We start from the raw sequence: 25,477 nt of genomic DNA on the forward strand, positions 1-25,477 counted from the left end.
CCTATCACCAGGCAGCTGGGATGCCTGCCAGCTGCACCGCCCTTCTGGGGCAGCCAGAAAACCACAGGGCTTGTCTTTGATGTTACGCCAACTATTCATCACTTAAAAAGCAAAAAAAAAAAAAAAAAAATCTCTTCTGCCAATTATTAGACAAACATAAGACTTCTGTGGATAGAAAGAGAGACAGAAATAGACACAGCAAAAGTATGAAGGCTCAGAAGGTAAAGTAAGGGAAAGAGAGAAGAAACAAGAGGGGCAAGGAAAAGGGAGAGGGAAGTGAAGGAAGAAGAAAGGAAGGTAAATTTAATACTTTTTCACCTTAATTAAAAAAATAAAAGAAATAGATGCTTCTGGACAAAGGAGATATGGGATTTTGAGAATCACTGAGCAGAAGTGAGCCCCTACTCTGCCAAATACATAAGAGCTAATTTTTACAGTGACAAATGCATCTAAATCAAACAAGTTTTAAGTTTTATGTCCTGGAAATAGGGTGGCCTTTCCACAATCAGTCCACATTGCTTAGAACTTGGTTATCCCCTCTGCCACTCAAGTTCCAATTCTTTTTATGTGATCTGTTTTCTGCTCTCTGGAAACTTTTGGGATCTTTATTTCATCGTCAAGGTTTAAAAATGTCACAGTGACGTGCCCTAGACTGTGTCTTTTCCCCATCAATCATGCGGGCACTAAAGAGGCTCTTTCACTCTGAACTTGTGTCTTTTACTACTGGGAAAGGCTGGTCATTACTCTCATGATTTCTCTCGTCTGTCTGTACGTCTGTTTCTCTCCCTGAATATGTCTCTCCCTGCAACTCTGATTTTGTACCTCTTAGATTTAGTGTCTCTTTTTCTTGTTGTTTCTATGTTCCATTTGTCTTTTTGATTATTCTTAGAATTTCCTCAACTTTTACCTAAAACTTTATATTCTGCCATCATATTCATAATTTCCAACAGTTCCTTTTTGTTCTTTGAACAGCATCATCATTATCATCCCTCTTTTTACAGATGAGAAAACTAAGGCACAGAGAGGGTAAGTAACTTGCCCAGCATCACACAGCTAGGAAGTGATGAAGCCAGGACACAAACTCACACTTTGGCTGCAGAGCACAGGTGCTCCACCAGTGAGAGCACTGCGTCATGCCTTGCAATACAGTCCTTCTATCTATCTATCTATCTATCTATCTATCTATCTATCTATCTATCTATCTACTGTTCCATCCATCCATCCATCCATCCATCCATCCATCATCTGTCTATATGTCTATAACTATCTATCTATCTACACATACATTTTAATTTTTTTCTGCTCAGTAGAGTGTGTGTGTGTGTTTCTGAGTTTCCTTTGTTTATTTACTTTCACCTGTCTGTTTTGGTCTTTGTCTTTCACTTTAGATACTTTCCTCAAATATCTGGTGATCTTTGATGTCCTTTCTTATTCAAAGTGAGGTCTCCAAAGCTGGACAGAAGAATCTTGCATATGTGTATGGGTTTGTGGATGGGTGGGCATCACCGCACGGTGTGTTACAAAGGGGCCTGGACTCTCCCATGCCAGCATCTGACTGGATTTCCCTCTTGGATCAGTTTGCCCAGAGCTGCATCCTCCAGTTTCCTGCCAGGCAGCACAAATCTGATGGCCAGTATTTTCAGAAGGGCATCGAGGTGTTCAGGAGAGTGACTCTCGTGCAAGACTAGCCTCACATTTCTCCTCAACTGTACCTGAGGCCCTTTCTCATTCCACCTCTCCAGAGAACAAACCAGGGGTAGGGATGGGGGCAGTCTTGGGATAAAATCTGGGCCATCTGTTCCAAATGCAGACTTTCAACCAATCTTCCAGTTCTTCACTTCACCCCATACCCAGTCTCTCCAATTCCTGAACCTTCCTGAAGTTCTACCACAGGAAAGATCTTGCTGCTTCTAATTGGTATCCTTCAGGTCTCCCTTCCCCCAGAAATTGTTCAGTTTTTAGGATTCTTAGTTCTGCTAAGTTAATTTCAGGCCCAGCCTTTTTCAAGTTCTCAATGTTATTGATTTCTTATGTGTATGGTTGTCTCTTATTTTCTTTGAAAAAATATATAGTATAAAAATCTTGATGCCTGAGTCTCATCTGCAGAGGTTCTGATTCAATTTATCTGGGCTACAGGCTGGACACTAGGATTTTTAAAAATCTCTGCTGCTATTTCAAAAGTTCAGCCAAGGTTAAAAACCACTGGTTCATGCCTTTTTCAATTTCCTTACTTTCATTTTGATGGGACTTCCTCAGGGAGTGGAGATAAAAACAGGTGAGTTCTGTCCACTACCTTTAGTTGGAAGCAAATGATTTGTTTATTTTCATATCACAAATAGGGTGAGGAAGCAATCCCGTGCTCACAGCCCGCTCCAGGCTCACCTCTATGGTAGTACTAAGGCTGAATTAGTCATTGTTGGTTAACCTGTCTTTTTCCCACTAGATAATGAGATCCTAGAAGGCAGCTCCTAGCCCCTAACATAGTGTTTGGGGCATAATTGTCCATCTAATGAATGAGTGGATGCCGTACAAGCCCTTTGCCTCTTCTATCGCCTCAGTCCATACCTTTGAAGTTTTCTTTTCATAACCATTTTTTTATGGACTTAAGTTCAAAACCAATTCTTTACAGTTCATTCCATAAATCTCTTTGTATCTATAATCCCATCGAGTACACAGGGTAGTTCTGTTTCTTCCAGAATAGAGAGGGCATGTGACTATTGCTATTTTTCTAGTAAGTCATCAGACTTGACTCCAGCTCTATTATGATTAAAGCCACTCTCCGCCAGAATTAGGGCTACTCTGAACCTCTTGAGGTTTATTTGTCTTGGCTCACATTCTGTCACTATTTTTTTTTGTCACAAAATGCTTAATAAAGTATTTGTTGCTTTTAAAATAAACACTTAATAGAACTCATACCATGTCCCAGGCACTGTTCTAAGTGCTTTAAAAATATTCACCCACTAGAAAATCTAAAAATTAATTCTAGTGTCATAAAGATGAGGTTACTTTTCCCTAAAAATGCTAGAGTCACGGATAATAGTTAGTGCAGGAAGGCCTGTGTCTCGGTGCGAGCTACTCTTCATGAGTTTATGGCCAGCCCCCAAATCTCACAAACCCAGTGAAGCTCCTTTATAACTAATTATCCAATTCATTCATCCACTCTAGGCAGCTGGACAGCAGCAATGAACAAAACAGCCAAGAATCCCTCTCCATTTTTATGAAACATCTAGAGAGTAAACAAAGTAACTTTGAAAAGTTACATGGTGCAAGGCCTATGGAGAAGTATCAATCAAGAAAGAGAGAGAGGAAGTGATAAAAGTTAGGGGGTACTTTATAATTTTAAAAATACTGAAGTAACAGATGGCCTCCCTGAGAGGGTGACTATGAACAAAAACCTGTAGGAGATGAGGGTAACCTCTAGGGAAACAGCATTCCAGGCAGAAGGAAGAACCCATGCAAAGGCCCTGAGGCAGAGGCATGCACAGCATGTTCAAGACACAGTATGGAGGCCAAGAGCAGTGGCTCACACCTGTAATCCAGCACTTTGGGAGGCTGAGGCTGGCAGATCACTTTAGGCCAGGAGTGCGAGACCAGCCTGGCCAAAATGGTGAAACCCTGTCCCTACAAAAAATACAAAAATTAGCCAGGTGTGGTGGTGCATGCCTGTAATCCCAGCTACTTGGGAGGGTGAAGCAAGAGAATCATTTGAACTGGCAGGCGGAGGTTGCAGTGAGCTGAGATCGTGCCACTGCGCTGCAGCCTGGGCAACACAAGCTTCTGTCGCAAAAAATAAAATAACATAAAATAAAATAAAATAAAATAAAATAAAATAAAATAAAATAAAATAAAATACAGTGTAGAGGCCAGTGTGGTTGGATCAGTGCAACCAGTGGAGCACTGGCTCCCTCAGACAACACAGGGCTGTGAGAGAATCAGGTCCTGCACGGTGTTGAACGTGATTGTAAGGAATTCGGCTTTTAAGATCAGTGAAACAGAGAGTCACTGAAGGGGTTTGTGTTAGTCCATTCCTGCACTGCTACAAACCAAACAGTGCATGTTCTTACTTGTAAGTGGGAGCTGAACAGTGAGAACACATGGACACATGGGGGCGGGACCCACTGGAGCCTGTTGGGGGTTGCGGGGAGGGAGAGCATCAGGAAGAATAGCTAATGCATGCTGGGCTTAATACCTAGGTATGGGTTGGTCTGTGCAGCAAACCACCATGGCACACGTTTACTATGTAACAAAACTGCACATCCTGTACATGTAGCCCAGAACTTAAAAGTTGAAAAAGAACAAAAATACAAATAAAAATAATAAAAAGAGAAATACCCAAGTCTGGGTAATTTATAAACAAGAGACTTAATTTGCTCATGGTTCTGCAGGCTGTACAGGAAGCATGGCTGGGGAGGTCCCAGGTAACCTGCAATCGCAGTGGAAGTTGAAGGGGAAACATGCATATCTTCACATGCCCAGAGCAGGAGAAAGAGAGGTGGAGAGGTAATACACACTTTCAAACAACCAGATTGCATGACAACTCACTCACTGTTATAAGAACAGCACCAAGAGGGAAATCTGCCCCTGTGATCCAACCACCTCCCACCAGGCCCCACGTCCAACACTGGGGATTACAATTTGACCTGAGATTTGGGCGGGGACACACACCCAAACCATTTCAGGGTTTCAGTATAGGAGAAATATATGATTTGACATAGGTATTAATAAGGCCACTCCAGCTTTTGTTTGGGGCAAGAATGAAGCAAGTAAGACAGTTAGGAGGGTACTGCAAATAATCTAGGATGGCAATAAAGGAGGTGGTGAGAAGGGGTCAGATTGGAGAAAAATTAGAAAGTAGAACCAACTGGACATACCGTATAATGGAAAGAGATGAGTCAAGGATGACTTCAAGATTTTTGTCCTAAGCAACTAGACGAATGAGGTTGTCATTACCTAACATGGGAAAAGCTACAGGTGAAATAGGTTTTTGCAGAGAAGATCAAGAGATCAGTTTGTACTTATTAAACTTGGAGATGCCTATTAAATGTGCAGTATTGAAGTATCTGGGTATTCAAGTCTTGAGTTTATGGTTTAAGGTCTAGGTTAAAACTATGAATTCAGAAGTCATCAGTTTATATAGGGTGTGTGAAACCATGCTACTGGATGAGATCCCAAGATATCTAGTGTATATACTGGATGAGATCCCAAGTATACACAAGAAAGCAGAGGTCTAAGTATACTCAGCCCTGGGCCTGCAAATGTTAGGAGGCTGGGACATGAGGAGGAAACAGACAGAAGTAATAGCCACAGAGTCAAGAAATCAGGATAGGCTGGTGGCTCATGCCTGTAATCCCAGCACTCTGGGAAGCCAAGGCAGGTGGATCACCTGAGGTCAGGAGTTCGAGACCAGCCTGACCAACATGGTGAAACCCCATCTCTACTAAAAATACAAAAAAATTAGCTGGGCGTGGTGGCAGAAGCCTGTAATCCCAGCGACTTGGGAGGCTGAGGCAGAATAATCACTGGAACCTGGGAAGTGGAGGTTGCAGCGAGCTGAGATCGTGCCATTGCACTCCAGCCTGTGTGATGCAGCAAGACTCCGTCTCAAAAAAAAAAAAAAAAAAAAAGAAATCAGGATAATACGGAATCTTGAGCCAACTGAAGAAAAGTGTTTCAAGGACTACTCAGTTGTGTCAAATGCTACAGAGAGGCCATAGAAAGTGAGGCCTGAGAATTGATCACAGTAGTTTGGCAACATGGAAGTCACTGGTGATAAGGATAAAAGAAATTTTGTTGTAGTGGGAGATATGAAATCTGGATTAAAGGAAATTCAGAGAGGAGAGGCATTGGAATTTGTTCAGAATTTTATTATAAAGGGAAGGTGAGAAATGAGATGGAAGCTGCCCAAGAAGTGGGTGAATAGAGAGGTGAATTGTTTTGTTTTTTGGTAAGTTGAGGAAATTAACGGCATGTTTGTAGGCTGATAGGAAAGATCTAGCAGTAGAGAGGGAGGAAAAAAACCAGATGATGCCAGAGCTTTCCTAGAGACATGTCCTTGAGTTAAGGGGAGGGATATGTCATGGAGTGAACTGTGTCCTCCCCAAATTCCTATATTATGTTGCAACCCTAAACCCCAATTTGACTGTATTTGGAGATAGAGCCTTTGGTGAGGTAATTAAGGCAAAATGAGGTCATAAGGGTGGGGCCCTACTCCAACAGGATAGGTGTCATTATAAGAAGAGGAAGAGACACCCATCTTTCTCTGCCTGTCTCTCTGTATGCACACACAGGAAAGGAAACAGCAAGAATGCAGCAAGAGGCCTCAGGAAAGCAATCCTGATACCACCTTGATCTTGGGCTTCTAGCTTCCAGAGCTGTGAGAGAATGAATTTCTATGGTTTAAGCCACCCAGTCTGTGGTGTTCTGTTATGGCAGCCCAAGCCAGCTACTACAGGGTGGGACCTCGAGCACGAGGGGAGGAGATGGCCTCTGCTGGAAGTGCAGGCAAATGATCCCCCAGGAACAACGATGGGAGCTTCTGATTGCTCTCATTATCTCTGCAAAGTAGGAAGAAAGATTCATCAGCTGAGCATGAGGATGGGAGAAAACATCTTTGGGAAATTTCAGAAGTGAAGGAAGGCATAAAATAGTCATCTAAAAAAAGCAGGAAAGGGAAAAGACAGAGAAATCCAGTATGAGTCCCAGGACTCCAGGAAGCATCAGGACCCACTTGAAATTGCCAATGCTGAATTTAAAATGAGGCCAGTCTGTAATACAGAAACACTTCTGGAATTTGCTAACAGCTAAATAGAGTAGAATCAATACTTTGGAGAATACGAGTAACCAAAGGAATAAAATTAACTGATCAACTTTTGTGGTTTTTACTATTAATATTTTCTTCAGTGTAAATCATAGCTGCCTGAATTCCTGAACCCCTCTTATATAAATCTAAAAAGCTCTGGTTTATCATGGTTGAAAATTCATGGCTAACTTCTCAGGCAAACTGTCCCTAAAGCATTTTTTGAATAGCTTTAGTATCAAGATGGTACTGAGTGTACATTTCATTTCCCTGCTTAAAGGAAGGCTTAGTTATTTTAAACCAAGTCTTATTTTTATAGCTATTATTTGTATATAGAAACATAATTTTTAAACAACTACCAGCAGCATAACTTGAACAAATATATAACAGAAGAGGAGGGAACCACAATTTGGGAACCACATAGTGAGACAGGGTCTCACTATGTTGCTCAGGCTGGACTCAAACTCCTAGGCTCAAAGGATCCCTCAGCATCGCAAGTAGCTGGGATTACAGGTACATGACACTGCCCTTGGCTCTGCTCTATTTTTATTATTTCCTTTCTTCTGCTACTTCTGCAAAGTAGTAGTAGAAATAGTAGTAGTCATAGTCGTAGTAGTAGTAGTAGTTGTTTTCATCTTTGGTTCTTTCTGACTGTTGCCATTTCTGATTGGTTGTGCCCGTCCTCCTCCAGACAGTATTCAGTTCTCTTCTGTTTTTCTAGGGCTGCTTCCTCAGATCATTCTCCTTATTAAAGAGCCCAATGTATCGGTTCACTTTTAATTCCTAACAAAAGCTTGGGTTTAAAACTCAATTAGAAAGGGGGAAAAATACGACCAATTTACAAAAGTGTCCATGGTTGTAATTATCTTAATATGCTACCCTTTTCTTTGCACTATGCCTCAATTTTTAAAAAGTCCTTCATTCCTTCATTTTCCATTTCCTACCATTAATGGTGAAGGTTCAGGCATTCATGATTTCCAGGAAAGTGATTTGGAGAGAAGAAAATTAGGAGATTTGTCTAAAATATTTATATTTAAGGCAAGCCCAGATCTTACTATGATAGCTTTAAAATATAATAGCTATGTCTTTAAAATCTTCAAATATCTTTAAAATATAATAGCGTAAGTTTCTGAATAAAATAGTTGTTTTAGGATGAAAGAAAGCAAGAATGCTTCCCAGATTCTTGAAACATGGCATAAAGCTCAGATAATTATGCAGTACTACTTTCTACTCAAAAGCTTTGTAGGCATCTATTTGAACCTTCTTGGAACACTATTGTCAGAGGCGTATGAACCAGAGCAACTCCATCTTGAATAGGGGATGGGTAAAATGAGGCGGAGACCTACTGAGCTACATTCCCAGGAGGTTAAGGCAGTCTAAGTCACAGAATGAGAGAGGAGGTAGGCACAAGATACAGGTCATACAGACGTTGCTGATAAAACAAGTTGCAGTAAAGAAGCCAGCCAAAACCCACCAAAACCAAGATGGTGACGAGAGTGACCTCTGGTCGTCCTTGCTGCTACACTCCCACTGGCACTCTGACAGTTTACAAATGCCAAGGCAATGCCAGGAAGTTACCTTATATTGTCTAAAAAGGGGAGGCATGAATAATCCACCCCTTGTTTAGCATGTAATCAAGAAATAACCATAAAAGTGGGCAACCAGCAACCCTAGGGGCTGCTCTGTCTATGGAGTAACCATTCTTTTATTCTTCTATTTTCTTGATAAATTTGCTTTTACTTTGCGGACTCAACCCTGAATTCTTTCTTGCGCGAGATCCAAGAACCCTCTTTTGGGGTCTGGATGGAGTCCCCTTTCATGTAACACTATGAATCCAGTTATGGCCAGCCTGGTAAAACTCTGCACCATCCTACCAGCAAAAATATTTAGAAAATTTATAAGAAATATTCATATTTAATTTAAAATATTTACAAAACATTCAAACTTGAAAATATCTGTATTTTACTTCAAAATAAATGTGCAAATTTGTAAAACAATAAAATTCATGACTGCTGCCCTGGCTGTGATGAAGTAACTGGGACCACATTTTATCTGCCACAGTAAACAATGAGAAAACTGGACAAAACAAAGGAGAAACTGTTTTAGGATATCAGGCAACAGGAAGCAGAGGATTGTGACCCAAAGAGAAGGGAAACAAATGAGGTAAGCGCTCATTTAGTTGTTCTTTGATTTATTTAATTCTTCTCTGATTCTTTCATCAGAATTCTGTAGATTTCATCATATAAATCTCATACATACAGATGGTTCTTGACACACAATGGCATTTCACCCCGATAAATCTGTTGTAAGTACAAAATATCTTAAGTAGAAGATGCATTTAATACCTCGATAAACCCATTGTAAAGTCAAAAAAATCATGAAGTTGAACCTTTGTAAGTCAGGGACAGTTATTATAGACGTATACCTAAGTAGTTAATTTTGGGGGTACTAATGTAAATAGTATTGTGTTTTTAGTTTAAAATTCCACTTATTCATTGCTGGTATAAATGAAAGCAGTTGATTTTTATTTATTAACCTTGCATCCTGTAAACTTGCTATAATCACTTATCAGTTCCAAGAGTTTGTCAATTCTTTTGGATTCTCTATATAGACAATCACATCATCTGCAAACAAAGAGAGTTCTATTTCTTCCTTTCCAATCTGTATACCTCTTATTTCCTTTTCTTGTGTATTGCATTAACTAAGATTTCTTTGATGTTGAAAAGGAGTGGTGAGAGGGGAATCACAATCAATGCCCTGTTTCTGATCTTAGAGAGAAAGCTTCTAGTTTCTCACCATGAAGTTCAATGTTAGCTGTAGGTTTTTTGTAGATGTTCTTTATCAAGTTGAGGAAGTTCACCTCTATTCCTAGTTTGCTGAGATTTTTTTTCATGAATGGCTGCTGAATTTTATCAAATGATTTTTCTGCATCTATTAATATGATCATATGATCACACAGATGCGATGGATTACATTCGCTGATTTTCAAATGTTGAGACAGCCCTGCATACCTGGGATACATTCCACTTGGCTCTGGTGTATAATTCTTTTTGTACATTGTTAGATTCAATTTGCTAATATTTTGTTAAAGATTTTTTCATTTATGTTAATGGAATATAATGGTCAATAGATTTTTTTTCTTATAATGTTTCTGTCTGGTTTTGGTATCAGGGTAATGCTGACCTCACAGGATGAGTTAGGAATTATTTCCTCTGTTTTTATCTTTTGAAAGAGATTGTAGAGGATTGGTATAATTTCTTCCTTAAAAGTTTGGCAGAATTTACCATTGAATCCATGTAGGCCTGGTGTATTCTGTTTTGGAAAAGGAGGGTCATTAATTATTGATTCAATTGCCTTAATAGATATATCCATTCAGATTATCTTTTTCTGCCTGTGCAAGTTTTGGCAGATTGTGTTTTTGGCAGATTGTGTCTAGGTTATCAAATCTATAAGCATAGAATTGATCATGGTATTTATTTATAATCCTTACAATACTCGTGGGCTCTTTAGTGATACCTCATTTTTCATGACTTTTATTAGTAATTTATATTCTTTTTCTTTTTTTCTTAGTTTGCATGGCTAAAACCTATCAAATCTATTGATCTTTTCAAAGAACCAGCTTTTGGTTTCATTGATTTTCTCTATTGATTTCCTGTTTTCAAGTTCATTGATTTCTGCTCTAATTCTTTTAAACTTTTTAAAAATTATTTTTATTTTTATTTTTAAAGACAGGGTCTCACTATGTTGCTCAGGCTGGATTCAAACTCCTAGGCACAAGGGATCCCTCAGCATCCCAAGTAGCTAGGATTACAGTTACATGACACTGCCTTTGGCTCTGCTCTATTTTTATTATTTCCTTTCTTCTGCTACTTTGGATTTAATTTGCTCTTCTTTTTCTTGTTTCCCAAATGAAAGCTTAGGCTATTGATTTTAGATATTTCTTCTTGTCTCATAAATGCATTCTATGTTATAAATTTCTCTTTAATCACTGCTTTCTCCATATCACAAAAATTTTGGTAAGCTGTGGTTTCATTTAGTCCAAAATATTTTTAAATTTATATTGAGATTTCTTCTTTGACCCGTGTGATTTTTAAAGTGTGTTATACAATCCCAAAGTATTTGGGGATTTCCACCTATCTTTCTGTTGATTTCTAGTTTAGTTCCATTGTGGTCTGAGATCAGATATTGTATGATTTCTACTTTTTTAAATTTGTTAAGATACGTTTTATGGCCCAGAATGTAGTCTATCTAGGGGAATGGTCCATGTGAGGTTGCAAAGAATGTGTATGCCGCTGCTGTTGGATGAAGTAGTCCAAGATATCCACTATTTCCAGTTGATTGATGGTGTTGTTGAATTCAACTATGTCCTTACCGATTTTTCTGCCTGCTGGATCTGTCCATTTATGATAGTGGGTATTAAAGTCTACAACTATAATAGTAGATTCATCTATTTCTCCTTGCAGTTCTATCAGTTTTTGCCTCATATAGTTTTTGTTTGTTCGTTTTTGGTTTTTTGCCTCACGTATTTTGATGTTCTGTTAGGTAGGTATACACCTGTTAAGGATTGATATGTCTTCCTGGATAATTAAACCCTTTATCATTATGTAATGGCTACCATATCCCTGATAATTTTTTGTCCTAAAGTCCACTGTATCTGAATTTAATATAACTACGAATTCTTTCTTTTGCTTAGTGTTAGTATGGTATATATTTTTTTGATCCATTTACTTTAAACCTATATATGTCTTATATTTAAAGCAGGTTTCTTGGAGACAATATATAGTTGGGTCTTATTTTTTGATCCACTCTGACAATCTCTGCCTTTTAATTGGTATGTTTAGGCCATTGACATCCAAAGTGATTACTTGATATAGTTAGATCATAGCTACCATATTTGCTACTACTTTCTATTCATTGTCCTGGTTCAGTTTTCCTATTTTTGTCTTACACTGTTTTTCCTGCATTTTGTGGGTTTTAATTGAGCATATTCCATTTTCTCTCCATGATTCTTTTTTAAAACATATTTTTTACTGGTTGCCCTAGAGTTTATAATATATATTTATAAATAATCCAATTCCACTTTCAAATAACACTATATCATCTCATGGATAGTGGGAGTACCTTATATGAATGAAATAATCCTAATTTACTCCTTGTTATTTTTTGTATTACTGCTGTCATTCATTTCACATATATGTAAGCTTATGTAAGTATATATGTGTGTATAAATATATATGAATATTGTTGCTGTTAATATTTTGAATAAACTGCTATCTGTTAGGTCAATTATGAAGAAAAATAAAAGTTTTAATTTTATCTTCACTTATTCATTCTCTGATGCTCTATGTAGATCAAAGTTTCTTACCTATATCATTTTCGTTTTATCTAAAAACTTCTTTTTAACATTTCTTGTGAGGCAGGTCTACTGGCAACAAACTCCCCCAATTTTTGTTTGTCTGAGAAAGTATTTCTCCTCCATTTTTGAAGAATAATTTTTCGAGGTACAGAATTCTAGATTCGTAGAGGTGTTTTCTCTCAACACTTGAGATTGTTCACTTCTCTCTCTTCACGCTTGCATGATTTCTTAGAAAACTGATGTAATTCTCACCTCTCCTTTTTATACGTAAGGTGTTTTTCTTTTCCCTCTGGCAGATTTCAATACTTTTTAAACATTTTTTATTTTCTGCATTTTGAATATGGTATGCCTAGGTGTGTAGCATGTTTTTTCTTTCATTTATGCTGATTGGTGTTTTCTGAGCTTACAGATCTGTAGTTTGGTGTCTGACATTAATTTGGGGAAGTTTTCAGTCTTTATTTCATTAAATATTTCTTCTGTTCCTTTCTTTCTTCCCCTTCCTTTATTCCCATATGTGTACATTACACCTTTTGTAGATGTCTCAACTACAAAAGATATTTTATTGGTTTTTTTCAGTCTTTTTTTTTCTCTTTGTTTTACAACTTTGGAAGTTTCTACTGAGATATCCTCAAGCTCAGATATTCTTTCTTCAGCTGTGTCCAGTCTACTGATGAGTCTATCACAGTCTTCATTTCTGTTAGGGTTTTTGATCTCTAGCATTTCTTTTTCATTCTTTCTTAGAATTTCCATCTCTCTGCTTATACTGCCCATCTCTTCTTGCATGCCATCTACTTTATCCATTAATGCCCTTAGCACATTAATCGTAGCTGTTTTAAATTCCTGGTCTGATAATTTTAAGATCTCTGTCATATATGAGTCTGGTTCTGATGCTTGCTCTGTCTCTTCAAGCTGTGTTTTTTGCCTTTTTGTATGCCTTGTAATTTTTTTTTCCTTATAGCTGGACATGACGTATTGGGTATATGGAACTGCAGTGAAAAAGTCTTTAATCATGTGGTGGTAACGTGTTAGGGAAGAGGAAGTGTTCTATAGTCCTATAACTAGGTCAGTCTTTTAGTAAGCCTGTGCCTCTGGGCTGTAAATGTCACGGTGCTTCTCAGTTTCTCCCCCTCCTAGCTCAACCAGGATGGTTCAAGAATGGAGGGATCTGGACTTGTGCATTTTCCATCCCCCATATAGAAGGCTAGAGTTGGCTGTAGGTGGTTATCTCCCTTCCCCCAGATTGGTTAGGCTCTGAAAAATCCCCAATAATTTAGGTGCTTGTAAAACCATTTTTCTTGGTATTTTGTTGCTGTTGGATACAAAGTTATATATAGCCCATTTTGTCTAAAGCACAATTCAATGTCAGTATTTCCCTTTTAATTTTCTGTCTCATTATCTGTCTGTTGTTGATGGGGGATATTGAAGTCCCCACTATTACTGTATTGCTATCTATTTCTCCCTTCATGTCCATTAATATTTGCTTTATATATTTAGGTGCTCTAATGTCTAATGTCTAATGTGCTCTAATGTCTAATATATATTTACACTTGTTATATCCTCTTGATGAATGTCCTCTTTATCATTAGTGACTTTTTTTGTCTCTTATGAAAGTTTTTGACTTGATGTCTATTTTAAATCTAAATATGGCCACTTCTGTTCTCTCTTTTTTTTACCATTTGCGTGCAATAGCTTCTTCCATCCCTTCACTTTCAGCCTATGTATATCCTTAAGGCTAATGTGGGTCTCTCATAGGAAGCATATAATTGGATCTTGATTTTTTATTCATTAAACTACTCTGTGTCTTTGGATTGGAAAATTTAATCCATTTGTAATTATTGACATTTAAGGACTTACTACTGCTATGCTGTTTATTGTCTCCTGGTTGTTTTGTATATCCTTTGTTCCTTTTTTCCTTTCTTATTTGCCTTCATGATTTGGTGATCTTCTATAGTGTTAGGTGTTTATTCTTTTTTCTTTATTTTTTTGTGTATCTGCTATAGTGTTTTGCTTTGTTTGTAAAGCAATTCAAAATAAGAAAAGGAAACTCAAAAAAATTACAAGAGAATATAGAGAGACAATTTGATGATATCAATCAGTTTATGATCTGAATGAGAAATTCAACAGAGATAGGTATCATAACAAAAAACCAAACAGAAATCTTGGACCTGAAGAATTCAATGAATGAAATTTAAAAATGCAATAGAGAGCTTCAACAGCAGACTAGATCAAGCAGGGTGGAGGATAAATGTTTAGAGTTTTTGTATGTGGAAAAAATTAAGTTGTTATCAGTGTAAAATAGTCAATTATTATATAACTATAAGACATTTTACATAAGCCTTGTGGTAACCACAAAGCAAAACACTATGGCAGATACACAAAAAATTAAGAAAAAAGAATAAACACCTAACACTATAGAAGATCACCAAATCATGAAGGCAAATAAGAAAGGAAAAAAGGAACAAAGGATATACAAAACAACCAGGAGACAATAAACAGCATAGCAGTAGTAAGTCCTTAAATGTCAATAATTACAAATGGATTAAATTTTCCAATCCAAAGACACAGAGTAGTTTAATGAATAAAAAATCAAGATCCAATTATACGCTTCCTATGAGAGACCCACATTAGCCTTAAGGATATACATAGGCTGAAAGTGAAGGGATGGAAGAAGCTATTGCATGCAAATGGTAAAAAAAAAAAGAGAGAACAGAAGTGGCCATATTTAGATTTAAAATAGACATCAAGTCAAAAACTTTCATAAGAGACAAAAAAAGTCACTAATGATAAAGAGGACATTCATCAAGAGGATATAACAAGTGTAAATATATATTAGACATTAGAGCACATTAGACATTAGACATTAGAGCACCTAAATATATAAAGCAAATATTAATGGACATGAAGGGAGAAATAGATAGCAATACAGTAATAGTGGGGACTTCAATATCCCCCATCAACAACAGACAGATAATGAGACAGAAAATTAAAAGGGAAATACTGACATTGAATTGTGCTTTAGACAAAATGGGCTATATATAACTTTCTATCCAACAGCAACAAAATACACATTCTCCTTTAGTGCACATGGAACATTCTCCAGTACAGACTACATGGTGGGCCATAAAACAAGTCTTAAATTTAAGAAGATCAAAATCATGTCAAGTATTATTTCTGGCCACAATGGTATAAAATTAGAAATCAGTAACAGAATTAACTTTGGAAAATTCACAAATATGTGGAAATTAAACAACTGGCTCTAAATAATCAATGCATCAAAGAAGAAATCAAAAGAAAAATTGAAAACGATCTTGAGACAAATGATAATGAAAACACAACATACCAAAACCTATGGGATGCCCAAAAGCATAAACGTCCCATAAGAGGAAAGTTTATAGCAATAAATGTCTACATTTAAAAAGAAGATCCCAAATAGCCTAACATTAAGCCTCACAGAATTAGAAAATGAACAAATTAAACCCAAAGTTAGCAGAAGGAAGGAAATTAATAAATATCAGAAAAGAAAGAAATAGAGAATAGAAAAACCACAGGAAAAAAACAATAAAACTAAGAGTTGGTTTTTGAAAAAATGAACAAAATTGATAAACTCTTAGTTATACCAGCTTAAAAAAAGAAAGAGAGAGAAGATTCAAATATATAAACTCAGATATGAAAGTGGAGACATTACAACAGATGTTCTCCGAAACGAAATAGATCATAAGGAACTATTATTAACAATTATATGTCAACATAGTTGATCATCTAGGGTAAATAGATTAATTCCTAGGAAAATATAACTGAAGAAGGTTGAATAAACAAGAAATAGCTTGAACAGGCCAATAACAAATGAAGAGATTGAAGTAGTAATTTAAAATCTCTCCAAGAAAGAAAAGCCCAAGACCAGATGTCTTCATGGCTGAATTCTACCAAACTTTCAAAAAAGACTTAATACCAATACTTCTTAAATACTTTCAAAAAAAAAAGAGCTGGATAACACAGCTGACCCTTGAACAACATGGAGGTTAGTGGTGCTGACCACCCCCCAAATGCAGTAAAAAATCTGCATGTAACATTTGATTACCCCAAAACTTAACTACTAATAGTCAACTGTTGACTGGAAGCCTTACTGATAACATGAACAATCAATTAACACATATTTTATATATTACACTTATCCTATACTTTATTTTTACAGTAAAGTAAGCTAGAGAAAAGAAAATGTTATAAAAATAATAAAGAAGAGAAAATATATTTAATATTCATTAAGTGGGAAGTGGATCATCCTAAAGGTCTTCATCCCTGACATCTTGATGTTGAGTAGGCTGAGAAGAAGGAAAAGGAGTTGGTCTTGCTGTCTCAGGGGTGGCAGAGGCAGAAGAAAATCTGCAGATAAGTAGACCCATGCAGTTCAAACCTGTGTCGTTCAAGGGTCAACACTACTTCCTAACACATTTTATGAGGCAGCATTACCTTGATACCTAAGCCAGACAAAGCAACATACGAAAACTATAGGCCAACCTCTCTGAAGAACATTGATGCAAAACTCTTCAATAAAATATTATCAAACCAAATTCAACAACACATCAATACGTCATGATTAAGTGGGTTTTACCCCTGACATGCAAGGCTGGTTTAATATACACAAATCAATCAATGTGATATATCACATTAACAAACCACATGATCATATCAATTGACAAAAAAGCATTCAATACAGCTCAATGTCTGATTTGATAAAAACTTTTAACAGTTTAGATATAGAAGGAAAGTTCTTCAACATAATAAAGCCTATTTGAGTAAAACCCACAGCTAACATCATAATCAATGGGGAGAAACTGAAAGCTTTTTCTCTAAGATCTGGTATAAGGTAAGGATGCCAACTCTTACCACTTCTACTTAGCAGAGTACTGGAGGTGCTATCAAGAACAATTAGACAGTAAGAAGAAATAACAGGTATTCAAGCTGGATAAAAATGAAGTAAAGTTATCTCTATTTGCAGATGACATGATCGTGTATGTAAAAAATCCCAAAGATTGCACACAAAAAACTATTAGATCTAATAAATTAACTCCATAAAGTTGCAAGATATAAAATCAATATATAAAAATCTGACATTTCTATACACAACAATGTAGCCAAAAAAGAAATTGAGAAAACAATCTCATTTACAATCACATCAAAAAAATAAAATAGGAATAAATTTAACCAAAGAGAGACCTGTACACTGAAAACTATAAAACATTAATAAAAGAAATTGAAGAGGACACAAAGAAATAAGATATTCCATGCTCTTGGATTGGGAGAATTAATATTTTTTAAATGTCCATACTACTCCCAAAGGAATATATAGATGCAATGCAAACCCTATCAAAATTTCAATGACAGTCTTCACAGAAATAGAAAAAAACCCTAAAATTCATAAGGACCCACAAAAGACCCCAAATAGCCAATGCAATTCTGAGAAAAATAAAGTTGGAGGCATCACAAATCCTGATTTAAAATTGTATTACAAAGCTGTGGCAACCAAAATTGTATGGTACTGATATAGAAACAGATGTCTAGACTAATAGAACAGTATAGAGAGCCCAGAAATAAATCCAAACATATATGGCCAACTAATTTTCAGCAAGGGCAACAAGAAAACACAATGAGGAAAAGATAGTTTCTTCGATAAATAGTGCTGGGAAAACTGTATTTCTACATGTAAAAGAATAAAATTGGACCCTTATCTTACGCCATACATAAAAATCAACTGTCTCTCCAAATTTGGGGGCAGCAGTTTGCCCTGTGAGTTTACTTCTCTGATAAATATAAAAAATGCTGATCAGTTTTTTTCCTGCTTTTTACTTGTTGTTAGGATGAATGGCAACTTCCAAGCACCTTACATGCCAGGGCAGAAACTGGAAATTAAGCTAAAAATAACATTTTAAATATCCAAATGGTTCCCAGAGAGACAAGGAGTAAGTTTACTGAATAATCTCAGTTATCTCTGAGATAGTATCACATCATCTAACATATGTGTAGTTGTATCCCAGAAAGAGAAAGAGATTTGGAAAAATATTTGCAGATGGAATGGCTGAAAATTTTCCAAAATGAAAAAAAACCTCTAAGACCACAAGTCCAAAAGATCATCAAACAAACAAACAAACAAACAAAAGATGAGATAAATACAGACAAAACCATATCAAGGCGTAACATAATAAAATTGCAAAGAACAGAAATAAATATAAAATCTTATAAGCAGCCAGAGAAAACAGATATATTAAAAAGACAGGAATCAATGAAGATTTCTCATCTGAAACTATGCAAGTCAGAGAACAATACAATGAATCTTTAAAGTGCTGAAATTAAAAAAAAATCTGTTAATCTAGAAATGCATATCCAGTGAAACTATCCTGCCAAACTGAAAATGAAAAGCACACATATTCAAAGAAAAATTGGAGAGAATTTGTCACCAGTAGATGTGCACTACAAAAAAGGTTGAAATAAGTCGTTCAGGCAGATGGACATGATACTAAATGGAAACCTGGATGAAACCAGGGAACAAATAGTACTGGACATAAAAAAAGTGTGTAAATATAAATTACTTTTTATTCTCACGTTAAAATTTCTTTAACAATTGTCTTTTAACAATTGAATATTTAAAGCAATAATAACAAATTGCGAGGTTTATAATACTTGCAGAAACATAGAATATGAACGTGGAAATGGAAGTATACTGTCTAAAAAAAAAAAAAAAGAAAAAAGAAATAATTCAATAAAAGGTAGGAAAAGAAGAGAAAGAAACAAATAGAAAAGAAATAGCAAAATGGTAGATTAAAACCTAACAATATCAATAACTATGTTAAATATAAGTAGCCTAAAAATTCCAACTAATTGGCAAAGCTTATCACTGTGTTTTTTAAAAAAGTTTAACTACATGGTGCTTTCACGATAAATGCTTAAAAATCTTTTAAAAAAGGTTAAGATTAAAAGGATGACAAAAGATGTACCATGCAAATAGTAATCATAAGAAAAGTGGAGTCAACATATGAATATCAAACAAAGTGGATTCCAGAACAAAGAAACTGCTCTGTATCTCTGTAGAGATACAGAGGGGCATTTCACAATCATAAAAATTGAATTTATGAAAATGATCTAACAATCCTAAATATGTATGTACCTAATTTTAAGGGCTTCAAAATACATGAAACAAAATCTGACAGAAATGAAAGGATAAATAGGCAAATTCACAAATGACAACTGAAGATAATTCAAAACTCCTTTCACAGGAATTGATAGGACAAGTAGACCGTATTAGTGAGGATATAGATAATTCAAAAACTGCTATCAACCTACTTGACCATTAATCAAGATAGACCATATTCTGGGCCATAAAACAAATTTCAGTAAATTAAAAAGGATTGATCTCATACAGAGTAAATGCTCTGACCATAAAGAAATTAAATTAGAAATCCATAACAGAAATTTATCTTAATTTTTGTAAAGTAAAAGATAGACATATACTAATATTAGAGTCAAAGAAAGAATCATGGCTAGGCATGGTAGCTCATGTCTATAATCCCAGTGCTTTGGGAGGCCAAGGCAGGAGAATTGCTTGAGGCCAGAAGTTCAAGACGAGCCTGGGCAACATAGTGAGACCCCATGTCTAAGAAAAAAAATAATTTAAAAATTAGCCAGGTGTGGTGGTACATGCCTGTATTCCTAGCTACTTGGGAGTTGGGAGGTGGGAGGGTTGCTTGAGCCCAGGAGTTTGAGTTTATAGTGAGCTGTGATAGTGGCACTGCTCTCCAGCCTGGGCAACACAGCAAGACCCTGTCCCTGAAAAAAAAATTGCAAAGGAAATTAGAAAATATTTGGAAATGAATGAAAATGGAAGCATATACTTATACAATGCAGCTAAATCAGTACTTAGAGGAAATTTTTAGCTTCTGAATTCTTTTATTAGCAAAGAAGGGAGTTCAAAAATAAGTGGTATAAGCTTTCAATTGAAGCAACCTGAAAAAGAATAGCAAATTAAAGACCAAGTAAGCAAAAGAAAGAAAATAAATATAAGAGTTGAAACCAATGAATTAGAAAAGAGGAAAACAATGGAGAAAAATTAATGAAACCAAAAGCTGGTTCTTTAAGAACAATAAAATTGATAAATTTCTAGATGTATAGATCTGAAAAAGAAGACACAAATTACCAATATCAGAAATAGAGACAGAGGACATTACTATCAGATTCTGTAGACATTAATAGGGTAATAAGAAAATATGAACATCATATTTACAAATGTTTGATAATTTAAACAAAATGGATAAATCTCTTAAGTGTTAGAAATTACTCAAAGTGACTCAAGAATTAGAAAACTCAAAGACCCCTCTATTTATTACACACACACACACACACACACACACACACACAGCCCTTTCTGAAACCCTGATATACCCCTCTGCACTGTGTTAGTTTTGCAAACATTTACTTTGAGGACCTTCTCTGGGTTAGGCACTGTTATGTTTACAGAAGTAAAAGATTTAATGCAGTTGGGGAGGGAAGAGACAGATGAGTGAATAAATAAAATACTGCATAATAAGTGTCATGAAAGAGATCTGCACAGGGTGTTATTAAGGAAAAAATATGAGATACCCTACATGAGAGAAGACTTCCATAAAGAGGTGAATATTAAAGGGTAATGATGATAATGATGACGATGATGACAATGATAATGATAGCAACAACAACAAAATAACTGTTTACTTTTCTCTTGATCTATTGACCCATATTGGCTAAATGTGTTACACATATGAACGAATCTAAACCTCTCAAAAACTCTGCAGTAGGCACTATTATCCTCACTGAAACCGAGAGACCCAGCAGATAAAGAACTTGTCTACGGCTATGCAGCCAGGAATGAAAACGAATCAAGTGACTGAAAGAGAAGAAAGTTTCAGATGACAGGAGTGACGTGCAAAGGTACAGACGCTTGAGGAAGCATGGTAGGTAGATTTGAGGCTGCAAGCTTCTTTCCTTCCTTCACAGGCACATTTCTTGAAAGGTAATATCTACCCTCTGCCTTCATTTTCATTTCCTTATTAGTTCAAGAAATATTTACTGAGCTCCTTGGTGACTACCCAGTCTTTCCTTGATGACCTGAAATTTGACCCTGTCCCTTCTATTCAACTTGCCAACAACCTTTTTACTGCTGTAATAAGAGGCCATTTTTTTATAATACTCATTTTCTTCTGATTATAAAAGTAAATTCAGATTGTGGTGATGGTATACAATTCTGTAAATCTGTTAAAAATCATTGAACTGGACACAAAACAAGAATGTCTCCAAATGTAAATTATACTTCAATAAAGATGGGTTTTTTTAAGTAAATAAATGCTCATTATAGAAAAACCAAGAAATAGAAAGAAATACATATGGTGACTATCTCCTGTAATCTATCACCACATGTAGCTAGTGATTTTTCGGTGCAATGTTTTTGCACATTACCTGGATATTTCTGAAGTCTTAAACCTGATATTTTCTTCTACTCAGCCCTGCCCAGCTTGTCATTCTACCTTCCCTGCCTCGTGGGAAAGTATAGAAAAAGCAAAGGAGGTTGGGCACAGTAGCTCACGACTGTAATCCCAGTGCTTTGGGAAGACGAGGCAGGTGGATCACCTGAGGTCAGGAGTTCAAGACCAGCCTGGCTAACATGGCAAAACCCTGTCTCTACTAAAAAAATACAAAAATTAGCCAGGCATGGTGGCACACGCCTGTAATCCCACCTACTTGGGAGCCTGAGGCAGGAGAATCACTTGAACCCGGGAGGTGGAAGTTGCTGTGAGCTGAGATTGCACCACTGCACTCCAGCCTGGGTGACAAAGTGAGGCTCCATCTCAAAAAAAAAAAAAAAAGAGTCCATTTCTGGATTTAAACAATAACCAGGGCTGATTGGATCCAGGGCGGGGCATAAGAATACTACTTGAAAGTCGGTTTTATCTCCCTGCTTCCCTCACCCCCAGACTAGAAAAGAGGGATGGGGCATAATCGGGAATGAAGGAGAAAATGTTTACCTGCGGTTTTGTTCCCGAGAAAAGACCCTATTTCTTACCCTGCCTTCTCCATTAAGCCTGGGAGATGGGGAAACAATAGAAGCCCCATATAGTTCAGGGGTCCTCTGAGAGCAGAAGGAGCCGGTGTTCACAGACAGGTCAGGAGAGGTGAGAGGCTGTGGGGCCACACTGTAGAGCAGAGAGACACAAGCAGAGATGAGCTTGGCAGCGTATGTTCAAGCTGGCCAACAAGACTGCAGGACCCGTTTCCTGTGGGCTCCCCACTGCCCCCTGACCACACACAGGAAGAATACAACATTTCCTGGGTGTCTGAGAGCAGCACGGATGTAGCCAAAATAATGTCCAACCAAAGATTAGTGGGGATAATCGATGTCTCCGTGGGTGCCTGGGTGGGTAGGTGACATCCAGGATCGGAGGCCCTACCCCATGGCATGATAGAGCCACTGGGGCTTACATGCCATCCTGGAACCAGGGGAGTGACTGAGGCCTGAGGTGATGAAAGGCAAGTAGCAAGTTTCTGCTGCACAGCCAAATGGTGATTCAAAACAGAAATGGATTCCAGTGAAGCAGGCACCTCTGACTTTATGGCCTGAGATCCAGACCCTTCACAGCATATCAGCAGGAAGGGTTCGGCGAGGCTTTGGTGGTATTTGGCTCAGATCCTGGTTTGCTGCCCTGCTTCCTCTTCACGAAGGAGACATGCGGGAAAGGAGTAGTAGCAGCGGAGACACAAAAAGCTGCTTTATTACAGGCTGCTTCTGTGCTCAATACCCTTGATGTGGCAAGTGGGCGGGAACATGAGGCTCAGTTTCTGAGCCCCATGAGGTCAAGACTCCCTCCTCCCAAGCTTGAAAATCAGCATTTGACCATCTTTTGGTCAACATAGGGTAGAGGAACCTGAAGCCGTAGCAAGCTCACTTAGGCCTAAAGAGAGAGCGAGACAACTGGGCCTGCCTGGGAAGACTCCAGCCCTGTCATACCCTCACAGCTGGGACACGGAGTCAGAGGAAGCTAGGGCCATGCAAGTGTGACACCAGGGACCCTGCTCACCCTCAAGCATGGCAGAGACAATGTCCTCACCAGATCAGTGCTGCCTCTGCACGCAGGGGAAGGGGGTTGAGGAAGTAGAGACGGCAGGAAAGCACAAGCATTTTTATCACGGTTTTCCCCACTTTGCATTATATCATAAACATTTTCTCATGTAATTAAAATTATTTCAAAACCTAATTTTTAAAATTTTATTTTAAATTTTATTTTTTTGAGATGGAGTCTCGCTATGTCATCCAGGCTGGAGTGCAGCGGGTGCGATCTTGGCTCACTGCAACCTCTGCCTCCCAGGTTCAATCTATTCTCCTGTCTCAGCCTCCCGAGTAGTTGGGATTACAGGCATGCGCCACCACACCCGGCTAATTTTTGTATTTTTAGTAGAGATGGCATTTCACCATGTTGACTAGGCTTGTTTCTAACCCCTGACCTCAAGTGATTCACCCGCCTCAGCCTCCCAAAGTGCTGGGATTACAGGCATGAGCCATTGCGCCCAGCAAAACCTAATTCTTAAAAGCTTATTATTTCATCATGTGAGTTGAGACTTTTAAAATGTTCCCATAAATTCAGGAAAAAACTGATTCTTCCGTAGCCACAGTAACATGTAGCCATCAGAACTGGTTTTAAATCCGTTCAATTAATCAATGACGACTGGCTTTGGTGAACACACTTTCGTAATCAACCAAGAGGTGTCAGCCCCTGACTTCAAAATGCCAGCTAATCAGAGATGGACTCGCTGCAGCAAACATACCTCTGAGGCCAACCAATTGGCAACAGTCTCACACAAGTCGCTGGACTTCTACTTCACAACGTCAAGCCGTGGCTTCGAAAGGACCTCCCACCTCCATCTCTATGCCACCCCAAACCCTATACAAGATCTACCATCTGCTCTATTCAAAGGGACTGTGCCTGACCGGCATAGCTGCCTGCCCCCATCCCCTTTTTTTTTTGAGACGGAGTCTCGCTCTGTCGCCCAGGCTGGAGTGCAGTGGTGCAATCTCGGCTCGCTGCAAGCTCCGCCTCCCGAGTTCACACCATTCTCCTGCCTCAGCCTCCCGAGTAGCTGGGACTACAGGTGCCCGCCACCACACTCAGCTAATTTTTTGTATTTTTAGTAGAGACGGATGTTAGCCCGGATGGTCTCGATCTCCTGACCTCGTGATCTGCCCGCCTTGGCCTCCCAAAGTTCTGAGATTACAGGCGTGAGCCACCGCGCCCGGCCAGCTGCCCCTTTTTATAGTTAGTATGTGATCACCTTTCTCTTTTTATTTGAGATACTGACAGGAGATAGCATGACTTATTGAACCATTCTTCTATTGCTGGATATTTAGATTTTTTCCAATACTTAATCATTATAAATAAAACTGTGGTATTTATCTGCACATAAAAATGTTTCATTGCACCACTGATTATATTTTTAAGATAAATCCCAGAAAGTGAAATGACTAAGTCAATGGATAGAAATGGCTTTAGAGATTTTTATAAATATTGTCACAGTGCTTTCCAGAGAGACTGTATCAATTTACACTCATATATATCATTGTCTGGGGTGCCCATTCTGCTATATGTTTGTAAGAATTAAGTATTTCAATTAATACAATCTTTGCCAATGTAATAAGAATAGTTTCTTATTTTAATTTGTATTTATTTCTGAGAATGAATATGCTAGTTGTTTCCATAACACCTATTCTCCCTTCTTCCATAGGAATAAAATTTTTGGTTGGGCATCTGCTGTCCAGAATAAAGACTACATTTTGCAGCCTCCTTTGCAGCTGGACGTGGTCATGTGACCGCATTTAGGTGGCATGTAAATGGAGGCACTGTGTGGCAGCTTCTAGAAACTTCCTTTTGAGGCGCCATGTAGGTGAACTTGGATTCTTCTCTGCCCACTTCCCACTCCTCATTCTGATGCCTAGGCTTTAATGCAAGCTTGGACCACAAAGTTGAGGACTGCACCATAGGGATGGCATAGGGTAAGCCAGACTGTGATCTGAATGTGAGAGAAATAAACTCTCTTGTTTAAGCCACTATTTAGATTTGGAGTTTTCTGTGACTCGCTGATGATTCTAATCATAATGAATACACCCCTGGTTTACTGGCCATATTTCCTGACCTTCTGTTCTGATTTGCCACCTGCTGACTTGCCACTTCATCTAAGCTGTCCCCCTGAGAACATAACAATTTCACATCTCAACAGTTCTAAGTACTTTGAGGGTAGGAGCTGTGCTATAGTCA

At 37.7% G+C, this 25,477-nt stretch overlaps 1 protein-coding gene across 26 annotated transcripts in view; it reads right to left on the reverse strand.

Annotated features, from left to right (window-relative positions):
* The window catches only part of CEP112 (centrosomal protein 112), a 554,108-nt gene that overhangs the window by 115,121 nt on the left and 413,510 nt on the right, over positions 1–25,477 (reverse strand). For 2 of the 26 annotated variants that reach the window (XM_063599337.1, XM_063599336.1), the window contains exon 22: positions 873–22,366. The exons of the other annotated variants lie outside the window; for them this stretch is intronic. In XM_063599337.1, coding sequence (XP_063455407.1) covers positions 22,337–22,366 — 30 coding nt within the window. In that variant the 3' untranslated portion in view covers positions 873–22,336. Of the gene's footprint in view, positions 1–872; positions 22,367–25,477 lie in introns of those variants that run through there. 26 annotated transcript variants of the gene reach the window in all.

Source organism: Pan paniscus, chromosome 19 (genome assembly GCF_029289425.2).
Source record: "Pan paniscus chromosome 19, NHGRI_mPanPan1-v2.0_pri, whole genome shotgun sequence".
Classification (NCBI taxonomy): domain Eukaryota; kingdom Metazoa; phylum Chordata; class Mammalia; order Primates; family Hominidae; genus Pan; species Pan paniscus.